This window comes from Argiope bruennichi, chromosome 6, assembly GCF_947563725.1.
Source record: "Argiope bruennichi chromosome 6, qqArgBrue1.1, whole genome shotgun sequence".
NCBI classification, from domain to species: Eukaryota; Metazoa; Arthropoda; class Arachnida; order Araneae; family Araneidae; genus Argiope; species Argiope bruennichi.
Window position 1 is genome coordinate 40,967,852 of NC_079156.1, and position 14,317 is coordinate 40,982,168.

A 14,317-nucleotide genomic window follows, 5' to 3' on the forward strand; every position below is an offset into this window, starting at 1 on the left:
TAGCTAATTAAATTCAAATGTGAAACATTAATATAAGTTATATTTATGTCCCGTTATTAAGTAACATGAGGACTATTTTAGGACGAATTTTGTAACTTTGAGTCGTAGTAAAATGACGAAGGCAACATCTGAGACGGTATCCATCTCTCCAACTTCCGCTCCACACAAACGTGTAGATCTCGATGGATTTATCATGCACCAGGCCACATTCGGTAAGATCGGGTTTTCAGTTTGGAAACCTTCGTCACGAAGTCGAGAACTTGCCATCAGGTCATCACGGTCCTGTTTTGCATTTTGTAGTTAATGAATTAGACTTAGATTAATTTTAAAATTAAATTAAAAAAATTTAGACAAAATGATTCTTTAAAGAGCATAATATTTAATTATTATTTTGATCATCCATAATTCTATTTAAAATTACCACATTTATACATTATTTATAGTCTGTGTATTTTCTGTAGGCGGTTCAATGTCACATTTTCTACCTCGTTACTGGTTGTCTGCCTCGCAACGTTGAGGCAGATAACAAAGTCACTCTTTTTTTTTTTTTTTTTTTTTTTTTACAGAGCTGTTAAAGTATTCCGAAGGTAAAGTATTCCCGAAACGTACTGGCGTTGAGAGAAAAAAAGAAATGCTTTGTCGAAACCATGGCAACGGAGAAGGAGAAAGAGTGAAGAGTAGGGAAAACGAGTGTCCTTGCAACGCCTACAGAAATTACACAGACTATAGTTGAAATACATATTTAAGCTGAATATAACTAAATACTGAGCTAATTACTCTAATATTAAGGTTTTGCTTTGAAACAAGTTCATTATTAAAAAATGCAAATCCAAAAAAAAAAAAAAAAAAATGCACGACTTTAATAAAATACATAGAAACTACACCAGATAGATATGTATAAAAGACTAAATCTTTAAATGACAATTATGTCATATTGTTAAGAAATTATTATTATTTTTTTTTTCTGTTTAGCACTATGAAGATTTATACTTGAGTGGGATAGTCGAAAATATTTTTTTTCTGTATAGCACTACGAAGATACTTGAGAGGGATATTTAAAAATAATTTTTTTTTTCTGTATAGCACTATGAAGATTTCTACTTGAGTGGGATAGTTGAAAATAATTTTTTTTAATTGAAAATCATCATGCACTAAGGATGACAAATATAAAATAACGCTGGCGAAATAAACGAAGTTGTCAGCAAAAATATGTACAGTTTCTTCCTGATATTTATTATGTTTTTTCTGGAACCATTTTTCCACTTCAAGAAATATCTTATCAGTGGAGATTAATTTCATAACAGATATAAATATCAATAACTAGTAGCTATTCTAACAATATTTTAAATCTGACTATTGTTATGAGCGAGGATAGAACCTGGGATCTTGTGGTTCGCAGCTGAGTAACAAGACCACAATATAAAAGCAATTGCTCGTGTAGCGTAGCTGTTAACTGGTTTATAAGCTTTCACCACAGACTCTCCCTCCAGTGAATCGGAGGTGAGACGAACGATATGGCTGTTGAGTGGTGATGTGTTTAGCTGTTGAGTCTAATGTGCCTGTACCCATTTGAGTAGCGCCAAGCTTTATGGCGAGTGGTTTCTGTTGCGCCAAGTGAGTCTGACGGCTTTATGTTGCTCGGCCTTTTTGTGTTGCTGCGTCAAGTGACGACTTTGGGTTGCTGAGGATAGATGGCGCAACACAATACAAAAGCAATTGCTCGTGTAGCGTAGCTGTTAACTGGCTTATAACCTTTCACCACACTATCACAAATTAACTAACGGAAATTGTAGTAAAAACACCACGCACATTGGTAGAGTACTTAAGAAAGAAAGGAAAAAAAAAAAACTCTCACATGCTTTAGATGTAAATATAAAATAAATTAGAATTCTGCTTCCTTGCTGTGGGATCTACTCTCTCCATAATCTTAAATCAAAGTTAATCACTAAAACTAGATTGAAACAAATACTAATCCATTAATGGAAAAAAATAAATGCCAAATACAAAATAAAAGTAACGATGGAAGAAAATATTAGTAATAATATCCAATGAATCAAAATATAAAAATTGTAGACCTCAACTCATTTATTTTTGCTACAATTCAGCATTAAAAAAATGTGAATGACCCCATACTTAATTTTTATTCATACTCAAGTTTATTCTCATACCAATAAATCAATCAATTTAGGCATTTAAAAAAAAAAAAAAACTGAACTGCTTGACATCAAACAAAAACTGGAATCTGTGTATCCAGACCAAAGGAGTAGAAATATTTTTAACACCTCCAAGCGTTACAGAAGTCGCTTCATTGCGCTTTTAAGCGAATATAATTATTTCCACCGATAAATACTTTCAAACATGTACTTAAATAGTATCATAAGCCAATTTGCGAGCGTTTTCAAACATGGCTTGAGATTACTGGTAGAATTCAGGCATACCATTTTCTCAGAATTTTGCGCACCAATCTGAACCGGGACTGGATCTTGACTACGTCTCTTTGCATACAGTTAGGTACAGATTCGCTACTTATAGCGTAACACGGGGGGAAAACATTTCTCACTCAAGAATTTACAGTCTCCAAATCTAGCATTAAATTCACTTTTCAAGCATAAAATACTCGCTATAACACGATTTATAATTGGGCATTAGTGATTGCTGCGCGTTTTTATTAAGAATTAAGTATAGTTAAAATTTTAAAAACTTATGATTTTTTTTTTTTTTTTTTTTTTTGCTAACAATATTGTAATATTATGTTTTATTTAAAGGACAGCCTCTTGTCACAGATTTAATTTGAGAGCTCAGCTAGAATGAATTCCAGTGCTTCGAATCTCTCCATTTTTATTCCTTCCCAATGAAATCATTCTAGATTTCAGCTACATGTCCGGAAACGTCCTAATCAGGGCTTTGTCGAACGGGGCGAATTCGGGCTCATAGGGTTAAATGCAACGCAAAAATATATATCGATAAAACTATAATGGTTAACATTGGAAATTTTATAATTAATTAATCTGGATAAACTTAATAAAATAAAATGTGGCTATTCGATAAAAATAAGCACGCAAGACTTTAATAGTAGTTACTCAGATGGATTTTAATCAGTAGCATTATAATGAGAAAGGGGTATAAATGTCCTAGATGCTAGGTTTAACAGGTCACATGAATATAAATGGCAACATAATTAAACACAATAGCACATATAATGTCAGGGACCATTATGTATTAGATGGTATTGATTTTGATATAACAGGAAATATAAAACATGCTTTGATCCATATACTAAAAATTGAACAAAAATAATCATGAGTTACCATCATTTGCAATATTTCATTTAAATTTATGAGAAAATTGAATTTTTTTCTCAATTTATCGTTTGATGATTTAGCCCCCCCCCCCAAAAAAAAAGTTACGAATAAAATTACCATTCCAGAGAAAAAGTTGTTCTTCCCAACACAAATACACATTAGAATCTTTCTAAGTAAATCGATCTACGAATTGACAGATAAACTTCAAAATTGGAGTTCACGTGTCCATGGTGATAAAAGGCAGCTGCTATTAGCCGCATATCATTTAGCTTTTCATTACTAATTCAAGATTTATTTTGGTACAGTTTCTAATTTGTTATAATTTTTAAAATAATTCAAAATTTCATCAGATAATAAATTTTTAAGAAAAGCACTTTGTTTTTATTAAAAAGTAACGCTCTTGATAATACCTTGATAAATAACATACCAAAATCGAATATGAAAAGGTATTCAGTTCAAGAATATTGAAAAAGCAATGGATATTATTTTCTCAATTTAAAAATCCAAAGAAAACCTGGAATTGTGAACGCCATTTAAATATTAATAAAACGCGTATGTACTTATAAAAGAGAGAAAATTTTTTCATTTACCAGCTTAGCCAATTTATACGCCTTAATTTTCATAAACTTCCGACATTCATTGCAAACAGAATTAAGTTAAAGCAACTTGTAAATCGTGTTTACTTAACTGATGTGTGTTGAAATCGACTCATTAGTTTCTAAATTCTACGTAAACAACTCTACAAACAGTTGAAAGTGTTTCCACATGAGGTTCTGATATTTCCAAAAGAATAAATTTTCTCTAAACGGCCATCCCTGCACAGTGGTTACGTCTCTCCATACACTTTTGTTTGGCATTGAATATGGCGAGTTCGCAAATTGTACAGACTAACTCTATGGCAAAGGATACCGACGTGCTCTGATTGGTTTAAGCCTTGGCATCTTTTTGGCAATGTTTTGCACTCATAATAGTGTAGTTATCGCTTATTTGGCTCAAACCTTGCAAAACTGTGCCAAACTGTTTCCGATCTTTGTTGATATTCTTGAATCCATTCCTAAAATATGTGTTACAGAAATGCAAGAAATAAGTATTCAAAAGAAATGTATAAACTATTTATATATTTATACATCTTAATATTAAGTTAATAACAAATATCAAGATTAATAATTAGATTGTTAATAACTATATGAATCTAAATATCTTAAGAAATATAGCACATTTGCTGATAGATATCTTATGGTAATAATTTGAATACGAAATTAATAAATAAATATCTCCTTGTGTTATTTTATTTTGCATGAATATTCAATAAGAATTATAATGATTTCTATGCCGTTTAATGTCATATAAATATCTTAATAAATATAGTATATTTGCATATAAATATTTTATGGTAATGCTTTTAACGTAAAAATTTAATTAAAAAAATTGGCCGATCATTTCCCGTAAAATAAAAGCTTAATTTTCAAGTCTTATTTTAATAATACTTCACAGAAAAATTGCTACCTGTGCTAATTCTTTATTTACAAGATCTGAAATACGAAAAATAGCTCTACTCTCAATTATTTTATAATTGTATTTCTCTGGAAGATTTAATTTCTCCATTTTGAAAAATGGCAGGCAAAAAAAGTACGTAGAAACTAAACAATGCAACAGGGTTGCAGCAGCTACAGCATAGGAAGTCTGTGCGAAAGAAATCGACCAATCAGAGCACGTCGGTATCCTTTGCCATAGAGTTAGTCTGTACAATTTGCGAACTCGCTTGAATATGTAGCCCATAGACATGTTAGCTAAACTGAAGAATACGATACAATCATGATACTCTCATTTTTTTACAGGCGATAAATTGCCAAGCATGGTAACCTACCTGTATTCTTTAATTAATATTTGGTAGGTTTTCTATTGTTTGACACGATTAGGCAGGGATTGACGAAAAATTTGTACCATGTCCTTCAGTTTTATGGATGTGGTAAAATATCTCTAAAGAACGATTATTTGAGTTTCGAGTGGCAGTGGTGATCATCTGTTCTTTCAATGATACACTTGACATTGAAGCTAAGAACAAATAAAGCATTCCATAAAAAAAATCAAATAGAAATTAATCAACCCTTTCCAATGCAGAAAGTTCCTTTTTGCATAATTTTTCGATCTCTGCAGTGTGTCCTGATTTGCTTTTCTGAATCTAGAACAACATTTACAGAAGTGTTATGTCATTCTGATAACAGAAAATTAGTTATTTTTTTCAGTCATAGGAAAACGTAAATAAATAAAATCCTTAACTCAACAAGCTTTAGGTGGAAAAAAATTATATTATTATCCTTCAAAAACTACTGACGAATTAATTAGATTATATATTATCCACTCTGAAACAAAATTTAAAAAATATATGTATCAGGAAAAAAGCTTGAAAGATTAAACAAACAAAAATCATATCTTAAAAAAAAAAAAAAATCGATACTTTCTATTAAAACATTTTTTTTTCTTAAAATTTCTGTGTCAGAAACAATAAGGCTTGTTTTAAATAGTATATTCTACTTTCTCGTATGAGAAATATAGAAAGAAGTGTTGTAATAGTCAAAGAATTCGAAAGCGAAATTTTGATGAATCTGCATATTTTAAACCTCACTGAATGCGAAAAATACATTATTGGTATTATGCTTTTCTGTTTGCAAACACAATAACTCAAAATCGTTTTGCGCCAGACAGATGAAATTTGGTATATGAACTTACAAACAAATGTATAGATTTCAATTCTTTTGAACGAATACAATCACAGGAAGTTTGTTTTGGCTAATTCCAATACAAAGGAACTTGATTAAGTACAAAAGCAAAGAACTAGATAAATAAAATTTGGTATAGAGATTAAGCATCTAAAATATAGATTTTTTTTTTTTTTTTAATCAAATTTTGAACTAAATCTACCAACCGACTGACCGTTCTGTATTTTCACATGCATGTATATGCAATGACTGATAAACGCAATTAAATTAATGAAATTCGACATATTATCTTTGACTACAGTTGTGATTCCAAGTCAAATTTTTGTGTCAATAGGTCATCAAAATTACATATTCTCACACAGTACACATTCTTCAAAATACATATTTTTACTATAGATTCTGTAAAAATACTAGATTAATGCTAGAAATCTATATTTCATTGTATTATTGTTCATTAGTACCATGCAAGGCATTCGAGGCCTTATCCAAAATCAAAAATTTTATGCGAGGTGGGGGGGGGGGGGAGAAAGATAAAAAATTTATTTCAGAATAAGAAAGTCTCATGCATGCATTTCTCTGTTTCTTTTAAAAATAAAAACTCTTCAAAGCAGCTGAAACCTCTGAACAACTTTTTTTTTAAATATTTGTTTCCAAATTTCAGGCAAATTTTCCATAAGAATGTTATATATAGGACTTCGAGTTATTTTGATTGGATTTCAGCCAGCTATAAACATCTAGTGGAAAGAATGAAAATTTCAAACCAGTTCATAGAAGAACCAGTCAACTCATAGGAGATGAAAATGATAGAGGGGGGTTGAAATTTTCATATCCTCCTAAATTCTACTAAGCAGCGGAAGATTTTCGACTACTCTATTGGGCTGATGGACTAAAGAAGGATCGAAGAAAGCTTTATTAAAGAGTGCTATTAGTCTGGTTGCTAAATAAAATTGTAAAAAATTCAAAATCTATGAATTTTAAAATATTAACCCTTTGTCAAGTATAACTGACCAGATTCCTATCTATTTTAGAACACGATTGCTTGGTTATTACAGATTCATAAACACAATAAATACAATTATGTAAAAAGATACACACACATTTTCAATAATATGCTTTGATGTGAATGCCTCAACTCTTTATAGATGAACCTGAAACAATTGCACAAATTTCTGATATTGATGTATAGACTTTATTTGGAAAGGATTAAACAATAGTTGATTAATATATATTTAACTTTTTCATTCATACAAGCTGACACTTAGAAAGTTAAACTTGTTTTATTTTAAAGATCAAAACAACTAACTAAACACATTTTTACAAATACTTATAAATAAGCAATTTTAGTGAACTGATTTTGAAAAAAATAAAATAATGTTACTATAGATCTCTTTTTTTTATTTCTCTAACATTCAACTTATTTAACAGTGGAAGAGTACATTATTCATACTTCAAAATTTATATAGTATAAAAAAATATATACAAATATGTATTGGTCCTTTTAATTAAAAATCTATTGAAGATTTAACAGCTTTAGTTCTTTTAAAATTAATTTCAATAAAATCCATTTTATAAAACATACTTTTATTAGAGTTCTGAAGAATAGATTTTTTTTAAAAAAATTAGTAACTCATTAGTTAATTGCTATTTCATTATTTAATAATAAATATCATAAAACAACTTTTTAAAAATTAACATTAAATTAGTGCCATATATCTGGCATAAAAATTTAATTATATTTATTGTTGCTTTAATTTAGAAAGTATTAAAATACAGTATTGTCATATATTTGTTGAAGAAAAAAATTTCAAAACTCCAGTATATCAGGATATAAAAAATTTGTTAGAAAATTCTACCTTTACTAACATGAAACTAATCTAGTTTAATAAGTGTTTAAAAAGAAAACACCAGGAGTGCTTCAAAGAGAAATGAATAAATGTTTTCAGAATGTTTCAAGAAATAATTATTCACAGCACCAAGATCAAAATTTTGCTAATTATTATTTCATTATTTGAATAAATTTATACTATTCAAATTAATTACAAAGGACTTCAATCTATTTTCAGCCATTTAATACATGAAAAAAAAGTTGGTAATTAAAATGTTATTATTTGACTCAGTCACTTAAAAGTGTGCGTATGTGTGTGTAATGACACGTTTTAATTCATTTTAAATCTTAATTAATTCCCTACTTTTTATATTAAGTTAGCCCATGTTACTTTATTCTAAAATTTTCTCTTATTTCCTAATCTAAATTCCACCTTTTTAGTTCATTATTTCTAATAGATGCTTTAGAAAATTACTGATTCTGGACTTCCCACTCTCCAGGAGAAAAAGAATAAAAAACCCTAACACCTATACAGCATTCCTTTCGAAGATAACCAAGATTCGCTTCCCTAAATCGACATTTGTAAAAGAAATCTTTGTCAGAATCTCTTTTAAAAGGACTAAAGAGAAACATTTCTGTCACTTTCACTCATGTTCTGATGTGAATGGACACACTTTGCAGTATTTGCTATAATTAAGTAAAAATTTTGCAAAGATATGATTACTTATTTCTTCATTTGAACTACTAGAATTGGGATAGCGAAAAAAGTAAATATAAAGCATAATAGTACAGAGCAGCCCTACTCATTTACTTAAAACTTCCTTAATTTTCTTGAAAAATTGTAGCATAAATCTAGTCTGAAATGTTTCATCACAGCTTCTAAGATATTTATTATGACTATATAAATGGAAAAACAAACAGAAATGCACAGCTTATTTATCAGAGTATTCAATAATAATCAAAAATTAATCAAAAATAATTCATTTCACTTCGTTATTTATAAAAGATAAAAATTAAAATTATTTTGCAGTTGCAATGCTATATTACTTGATGTTATCACTTTGTATAAATTTCTAATAATTTTGAATTATTGAAATTTTTTTACAGTTGATCATATTTTGCATATACAACATTTATTTGATCTATGTTTTTCAATTCTTACTTCCAATTTTCTTTTCAGATACAAAATTGAAGGTTTTCAGCTATAACTACAGAAATATAGCATTAAATGTTTAAATAGTGGCAGAAACAGATCTGAATTATCAAGAAATTTTACAATTCATGTCAACTGAAATCATATTTTTCTGTTATAGTAGAAAGATATACTACTAGATATGTATAAATATTTTCATGATATATAAGCATTTCTCTTCCTTGTTGAAAAACGAAAGAAATTAACTTTTGAGATAAAATAAAGGGGCGAAAAAAAAAACATTTTTAGAAGTCATTAATCTTAATTTATTTATAAAATTCAATACTTTCAAAAACATAAATTATTTCAAACAAGAATTACAAGACATAATGCAAACAAATATAAAGAAAAGTAAATAAATATGTACCTCATATGATCAGAAATAATATAGCTACATTAAAAAAAAGCTTCTGACTAAATAGTCAGCAGTAATACAAAAAGATAACTGCAAAAATTGCAATAAAAATATTTACAAAAGGAAAAGTATAAAAATGGTGGTGGGAACCTTTTTCAGTTATAACATTCCATACTTTAAAAAAGCATCTTCGTCTCAAAATGTTTATAAGATCTAATTACTGAATTACTATACACATAATACGATCATGAAAATGTGTGTAGCAAATATGTGTGTGATAATAGTATCTTATATATGAAATCAAGTACATATATATATTTGAATTTTTATTAAATTGACATGAAATTAATTGATGTAAAGATAATCTAATTTGTTATCTTACAATTAAATTTAAAAGCAAATTGAAAACAATTATAATTGCCATTGTAAAGAAAACTAAATATATACTTATAATATATTTGAAAGAAGTTCACAATTGTTTTACATTTAACAAAATAAAGATATAAATAAATGAGATTTCTTTCTATATATATCACCTTTCCTAAGCACAAGAACATCTATATTCTTTTCATATAATAATTCAGTTGAAAAAGCAATAGTACAAAAATATATACCAAAATACACAGCATATACAAAACTTTTATTTAAATAACTTAAACTGCTTAAAATATTTCTGGACTTCAGTTTTTGGATAAGGTTTACATGCTATACATGTTGGAAAGTTTTCTGGCTGTTCGATCCATATTTTATGATAAATTTCATTTGTTTCTAATTCATTTGAGAGTTTCCATAAACTGGATTCATCAGGTGCCTGAAAGAAAGAAAAGTTATGAAATAAACATTACTAAAGCTATAAGATGATACCAATCAACTGCAGACAGAATTTTTCACACCTTTTATTTATCCCCTCCTCTCTACTATGCTTTTAATTTATTATGCATTTATGATTAATTTCAGGTACCAAGAGCATATTTCTCAATTTAAAGAGTAATAGAGTCTATTATTAAAATAATTGGAATCAAATATTAACAAAAAGCTATTTATCATTAATCTTTCTAAAGCCAATAAATCTATATACAATAACATTAAAAAAATGCTTGCATTAAAGATATAGGAATTTAAATTATAATCTTATTTTTATACTTGAATTTTTTATTAAATTTTTTCCAGTTTCATGTATACACAAGATCCGAGAAAACTTTAAGCAGCAAACCAGGAAAATAGTCATTATTAAATATAAAAATATATATTACATTGGATAATTTGTATTAGTCAATGAAATGTATGTATTATAGCTAATATTTATATATCTGCATTTAAATGGTTTAATAACAACATTGTATATATATTGACATATTTCAAATATAAAACACTAGATTAATTTGCAATACTACAAAACAATTATATTTGAAAACCAGTATTAAAAGTTTATATAATAAAATAAATACAGTTTCATCATAATTACAAATCTATAGTAAATCAAAAATCTAAAATAGCTAACACACTATATGCTTTGCATTGTTAATATATGAATAAGGCATTCAAAAGTAATTGGATTTGATCAGAAAAAATAATATTTGTTGCAATGAAAACCTACATGATTTCATATAAAAAATGACATTTTTTAAATTCATATGGTGGCATTGTCTTGAATCTAAATTAGGTTTCCAAATAAAAATAAATACAATTCATCAAGTTTGTTACTGATTTCTAAGACAGAATATTAAATATATTTAACATATTTGATAGTTTGCATTAATAATAATTATATCATGTAGACATTGCCAAACATGAGGAAACATTTATAATATTCCATGATGGATTTAATATATTTATGTATTTACAGCATCATAATTAAATCATTAAATGTGATATTCTAAAAGTACTTTTATTCGATTATAATGCTCCAATAAAAAATATTTACACTTTTCCTAACTTAACTACATATATTTGACTATCAAATTAAGATGTTAAGAGTTTTTTTTTCCATTTTATTTTATGATTTAAATTCACAAAATAAATAATTATTTAAAAAAATTTCTAAGTGTAATAAATTGTATCAAGTTAACAAATATTCTCTGGTTATCTTAGTTAATAGATAAGATATTACGTCATATACAAATCTAGACACGATATTATAGCTGAAAAGAAATTTCAAAACGATTCCCACAGTAAAACGAAATAATATGCTACGATAGTTCCATAGAATTTAGCCAAATGCAATTCAAAAATAATTATAAAATATACACAAAATACATAACGCACTTACAGCGCCATTGCTACATTGAAAGATGGCTGTACCGGCACATTTCAAAAACCACATGGAATTCGAAAAAATGGAAATTTTATTTGCATAATAGAAAAAAGAAAAGAAAAGCAGTCTCTAAAGAAATAAACTGAAGAGTAATTGTTCAAAAATATTAAAATTTTTTCATACTTACTTCCAAAATCACTTTATGCATACGATCCAAATCTTTCAGGTATTTCTGAGTGTAAACATCATCATAATACAAGTGAAGAACAGCTGATGTTGCATGGCATGCTTGAGCAATTAAAGCTCCAACTGGCCATTTACAAGCCTTTAATAAATCTCCTCGTACAATGACATATTGGACTATTTGGCTTGAACTCGATGTGGCTGCCGCCATATTTGTTGATTATGTTTTGTTTATTTTGTTAATGTTGCCAGTTTTGAAAATCCAATATTCAAGATTGCAAAACTTATTTAAAAGTCTGCTTATATCACATAACATAAAAAATAATTATATCTTAAGAAAACATATCTTTATTTTAAGCCGAATATTCTAATTAAGTGAGTCGAGGATCACTAAACTGCATATTTTATTGTGATAAGGAAAAAGATCATTTAGAAAAGTCTGAGAATAGTTAATCTTCGATTCATGTACGTTGTAATAGGATGCTATAAAATATTTTTCATATTACAAAATGTTTTTACAGTGAGTAAATTGGATTCCAAAAGTTCATAATTATCAAGGAGTTATTGGCATTATTTAGCTATATATCCTACTAAAAAATGGCAATGCTTTGAATATCAAAAAGAACTAGTGTCAATTGCTTTGGGAATTATATGTTTATATGTCAAAAATAAGAAAAACTCTCTGTTAGCTTTTCGGATTTAAACAAAACAATACTGAATTTTGTTTAATAGTAAAATGGATTAATCATCAATATTTTTCTGTCAGTTTAAGATGGTCACAGGAGGAAATAAATCTATTCATGGTTTAATGGAATAGCAGTGATGGAGCTGCTGGTTGAATATTATTGAAAAGAAGACACCCAAGGTAATGCTTTCTTTCTCCTTTCTGTATCGTTTAGAAATAAATCTATCTTTAGATTCAAAATGCATGCCTTTGATATGTCTTCTGTACTAACCGATGAATACAACAAAGCGTTCTCGATCTTTCTAAAGAATGTTCAAGTTTCATTATAAATTCAACAAATATTATACTAATCAATTTGTAAATTTCTGATACAAATTAAGAATAGTGAAATGAATATTTTATGAATGTAGTGTTTTCAAAGTGTATGTATTTAAAATGATGGATTATTTTTAAGATGAAATTTCGGACTACAAGAATTTATGCAGTAATATGAACAATATAAGTTGAAATAGAATCTACTCTTTACTTCATCGCTTTGTAGTTTGTCTCATTATATTAAGTACTAGTCGTCTTTAGCGATCAACTAATTCACTAGTGATACTGATTATATTTCATTTCAATTAAGGTAAATGACTAAGTTCGGCTCAAAATTTTTTAAAAACTTGATTTTTTTAATGATTTATGATTTTGTAGATACTTTATTTAGATTTAGATGCAATAATAAATACCAAAATGAGGGAAAAGTTTTTTATATATATAAATATAATGTTTTTTGAGATACAAAGGAATTTGCAGCAAATTTTAATGAAATTAGACCAAAACGGTTAACATTCTACACCAAATCGTAATACCGCAATTATGACTTTCTTTGCACCCAAATTATTGGAGACAATAATTTATGAAATGACTACAAATTCTAAAAAAAAGAAAGAAAAAAAATGTTTGTAATGCTAGTAAATTAGGATACAAAATAAAATGTGTCTAAATATGCATTTTTCCTTTAATTCACAAGTGAGTTTTAATGAAAACGCTTATAAATGAAGAAGTAATTCACGAACTGCAAAACCGTTCGCTTCATTTCATTACCCATATTAATTTGAAATCTCAATTGTAATTTTCAGACAGTTTGTTTCGGGTTTAGAGATATCATATTAATAGTGTGGGATTTTCATAAAAAACAAAATTTTGAGAAAATTATAGATAAAGATTTCTTTAAATTAAAAAATATAGTTTTTATGTTACAAGAATTTAAGATTTCTAACAAAGATAGGTCTAATTTTCCTTTTTCTTATTTTGCAAGAGTTTCTTATTTTGTTTTTCGTATTTTTGTGAGGATGTCGTCTTTGAAAGCCTTTGTTTGTTGATACTTGCAATAACTAGCAACATTTTCTGAGCATTGACAATACAAACCTGTAATAATAACACTTTGCAGAACTTATAAGTTGCCTTTGCTCCTAAGAATTATAATTCCATAATTATTTTTACAATTTATCGATGCAGAAATAGGTCAGTTTTTTTTTTTGTTTTTTTTACACTTAGCCCTTTTAAACATTATTTTTAATTTTTAAATGAGGATTCCAATTCTTTGCTAAATATGCTTAATATATTCTAATTTTTTTTTCACAATTCACATTGGAAATTTCTTTTATTATATTAAAAGCAGAAAACAAAGTAAGTCCAAATTTTGTTTCGGTATGCTAGTTCCGGTTTAGGTCTACTTTAGAAAAGTGTATAATAAATGCTGTAATTCTTTTCTAATATACTTGGAAAAAATGATAAACTGTTTTAAATTGGTGAAACT

General features: G+C 27.6%; 1 protein-coding gene across 1 annotated transcript; it reads right to left on the reverse strand.

Moving 5' to 3' along the window:
* Positions 1-9,408: 9,408 nt before the first annotated feature.
* Positions 9,409-12,047, reverse strand: LOC129972434 (putative peptidyl-tRNA hydrolase PTRHD1). Its single transcript, XM_056086571.1, has 2 exons — positions 11,836-12,047; positions 9,409-10,205 (listed from the first exon to the last, which is right to left on the reverse strand). Exons 1-2 carry the CDS (start codon positions 12,040-12,042, stop codon positions 10,035-10,037), a joined length of 378 nt encoding a protein of 125 aa, XP_055942546.1. The 5' UTR covers positions 12,043-12,047; the 3' UTR covers positions 9,409-10,034.
* Between the last annotated feature and the right edge of the window lie 2,270 nt (positions 12,048-14,317).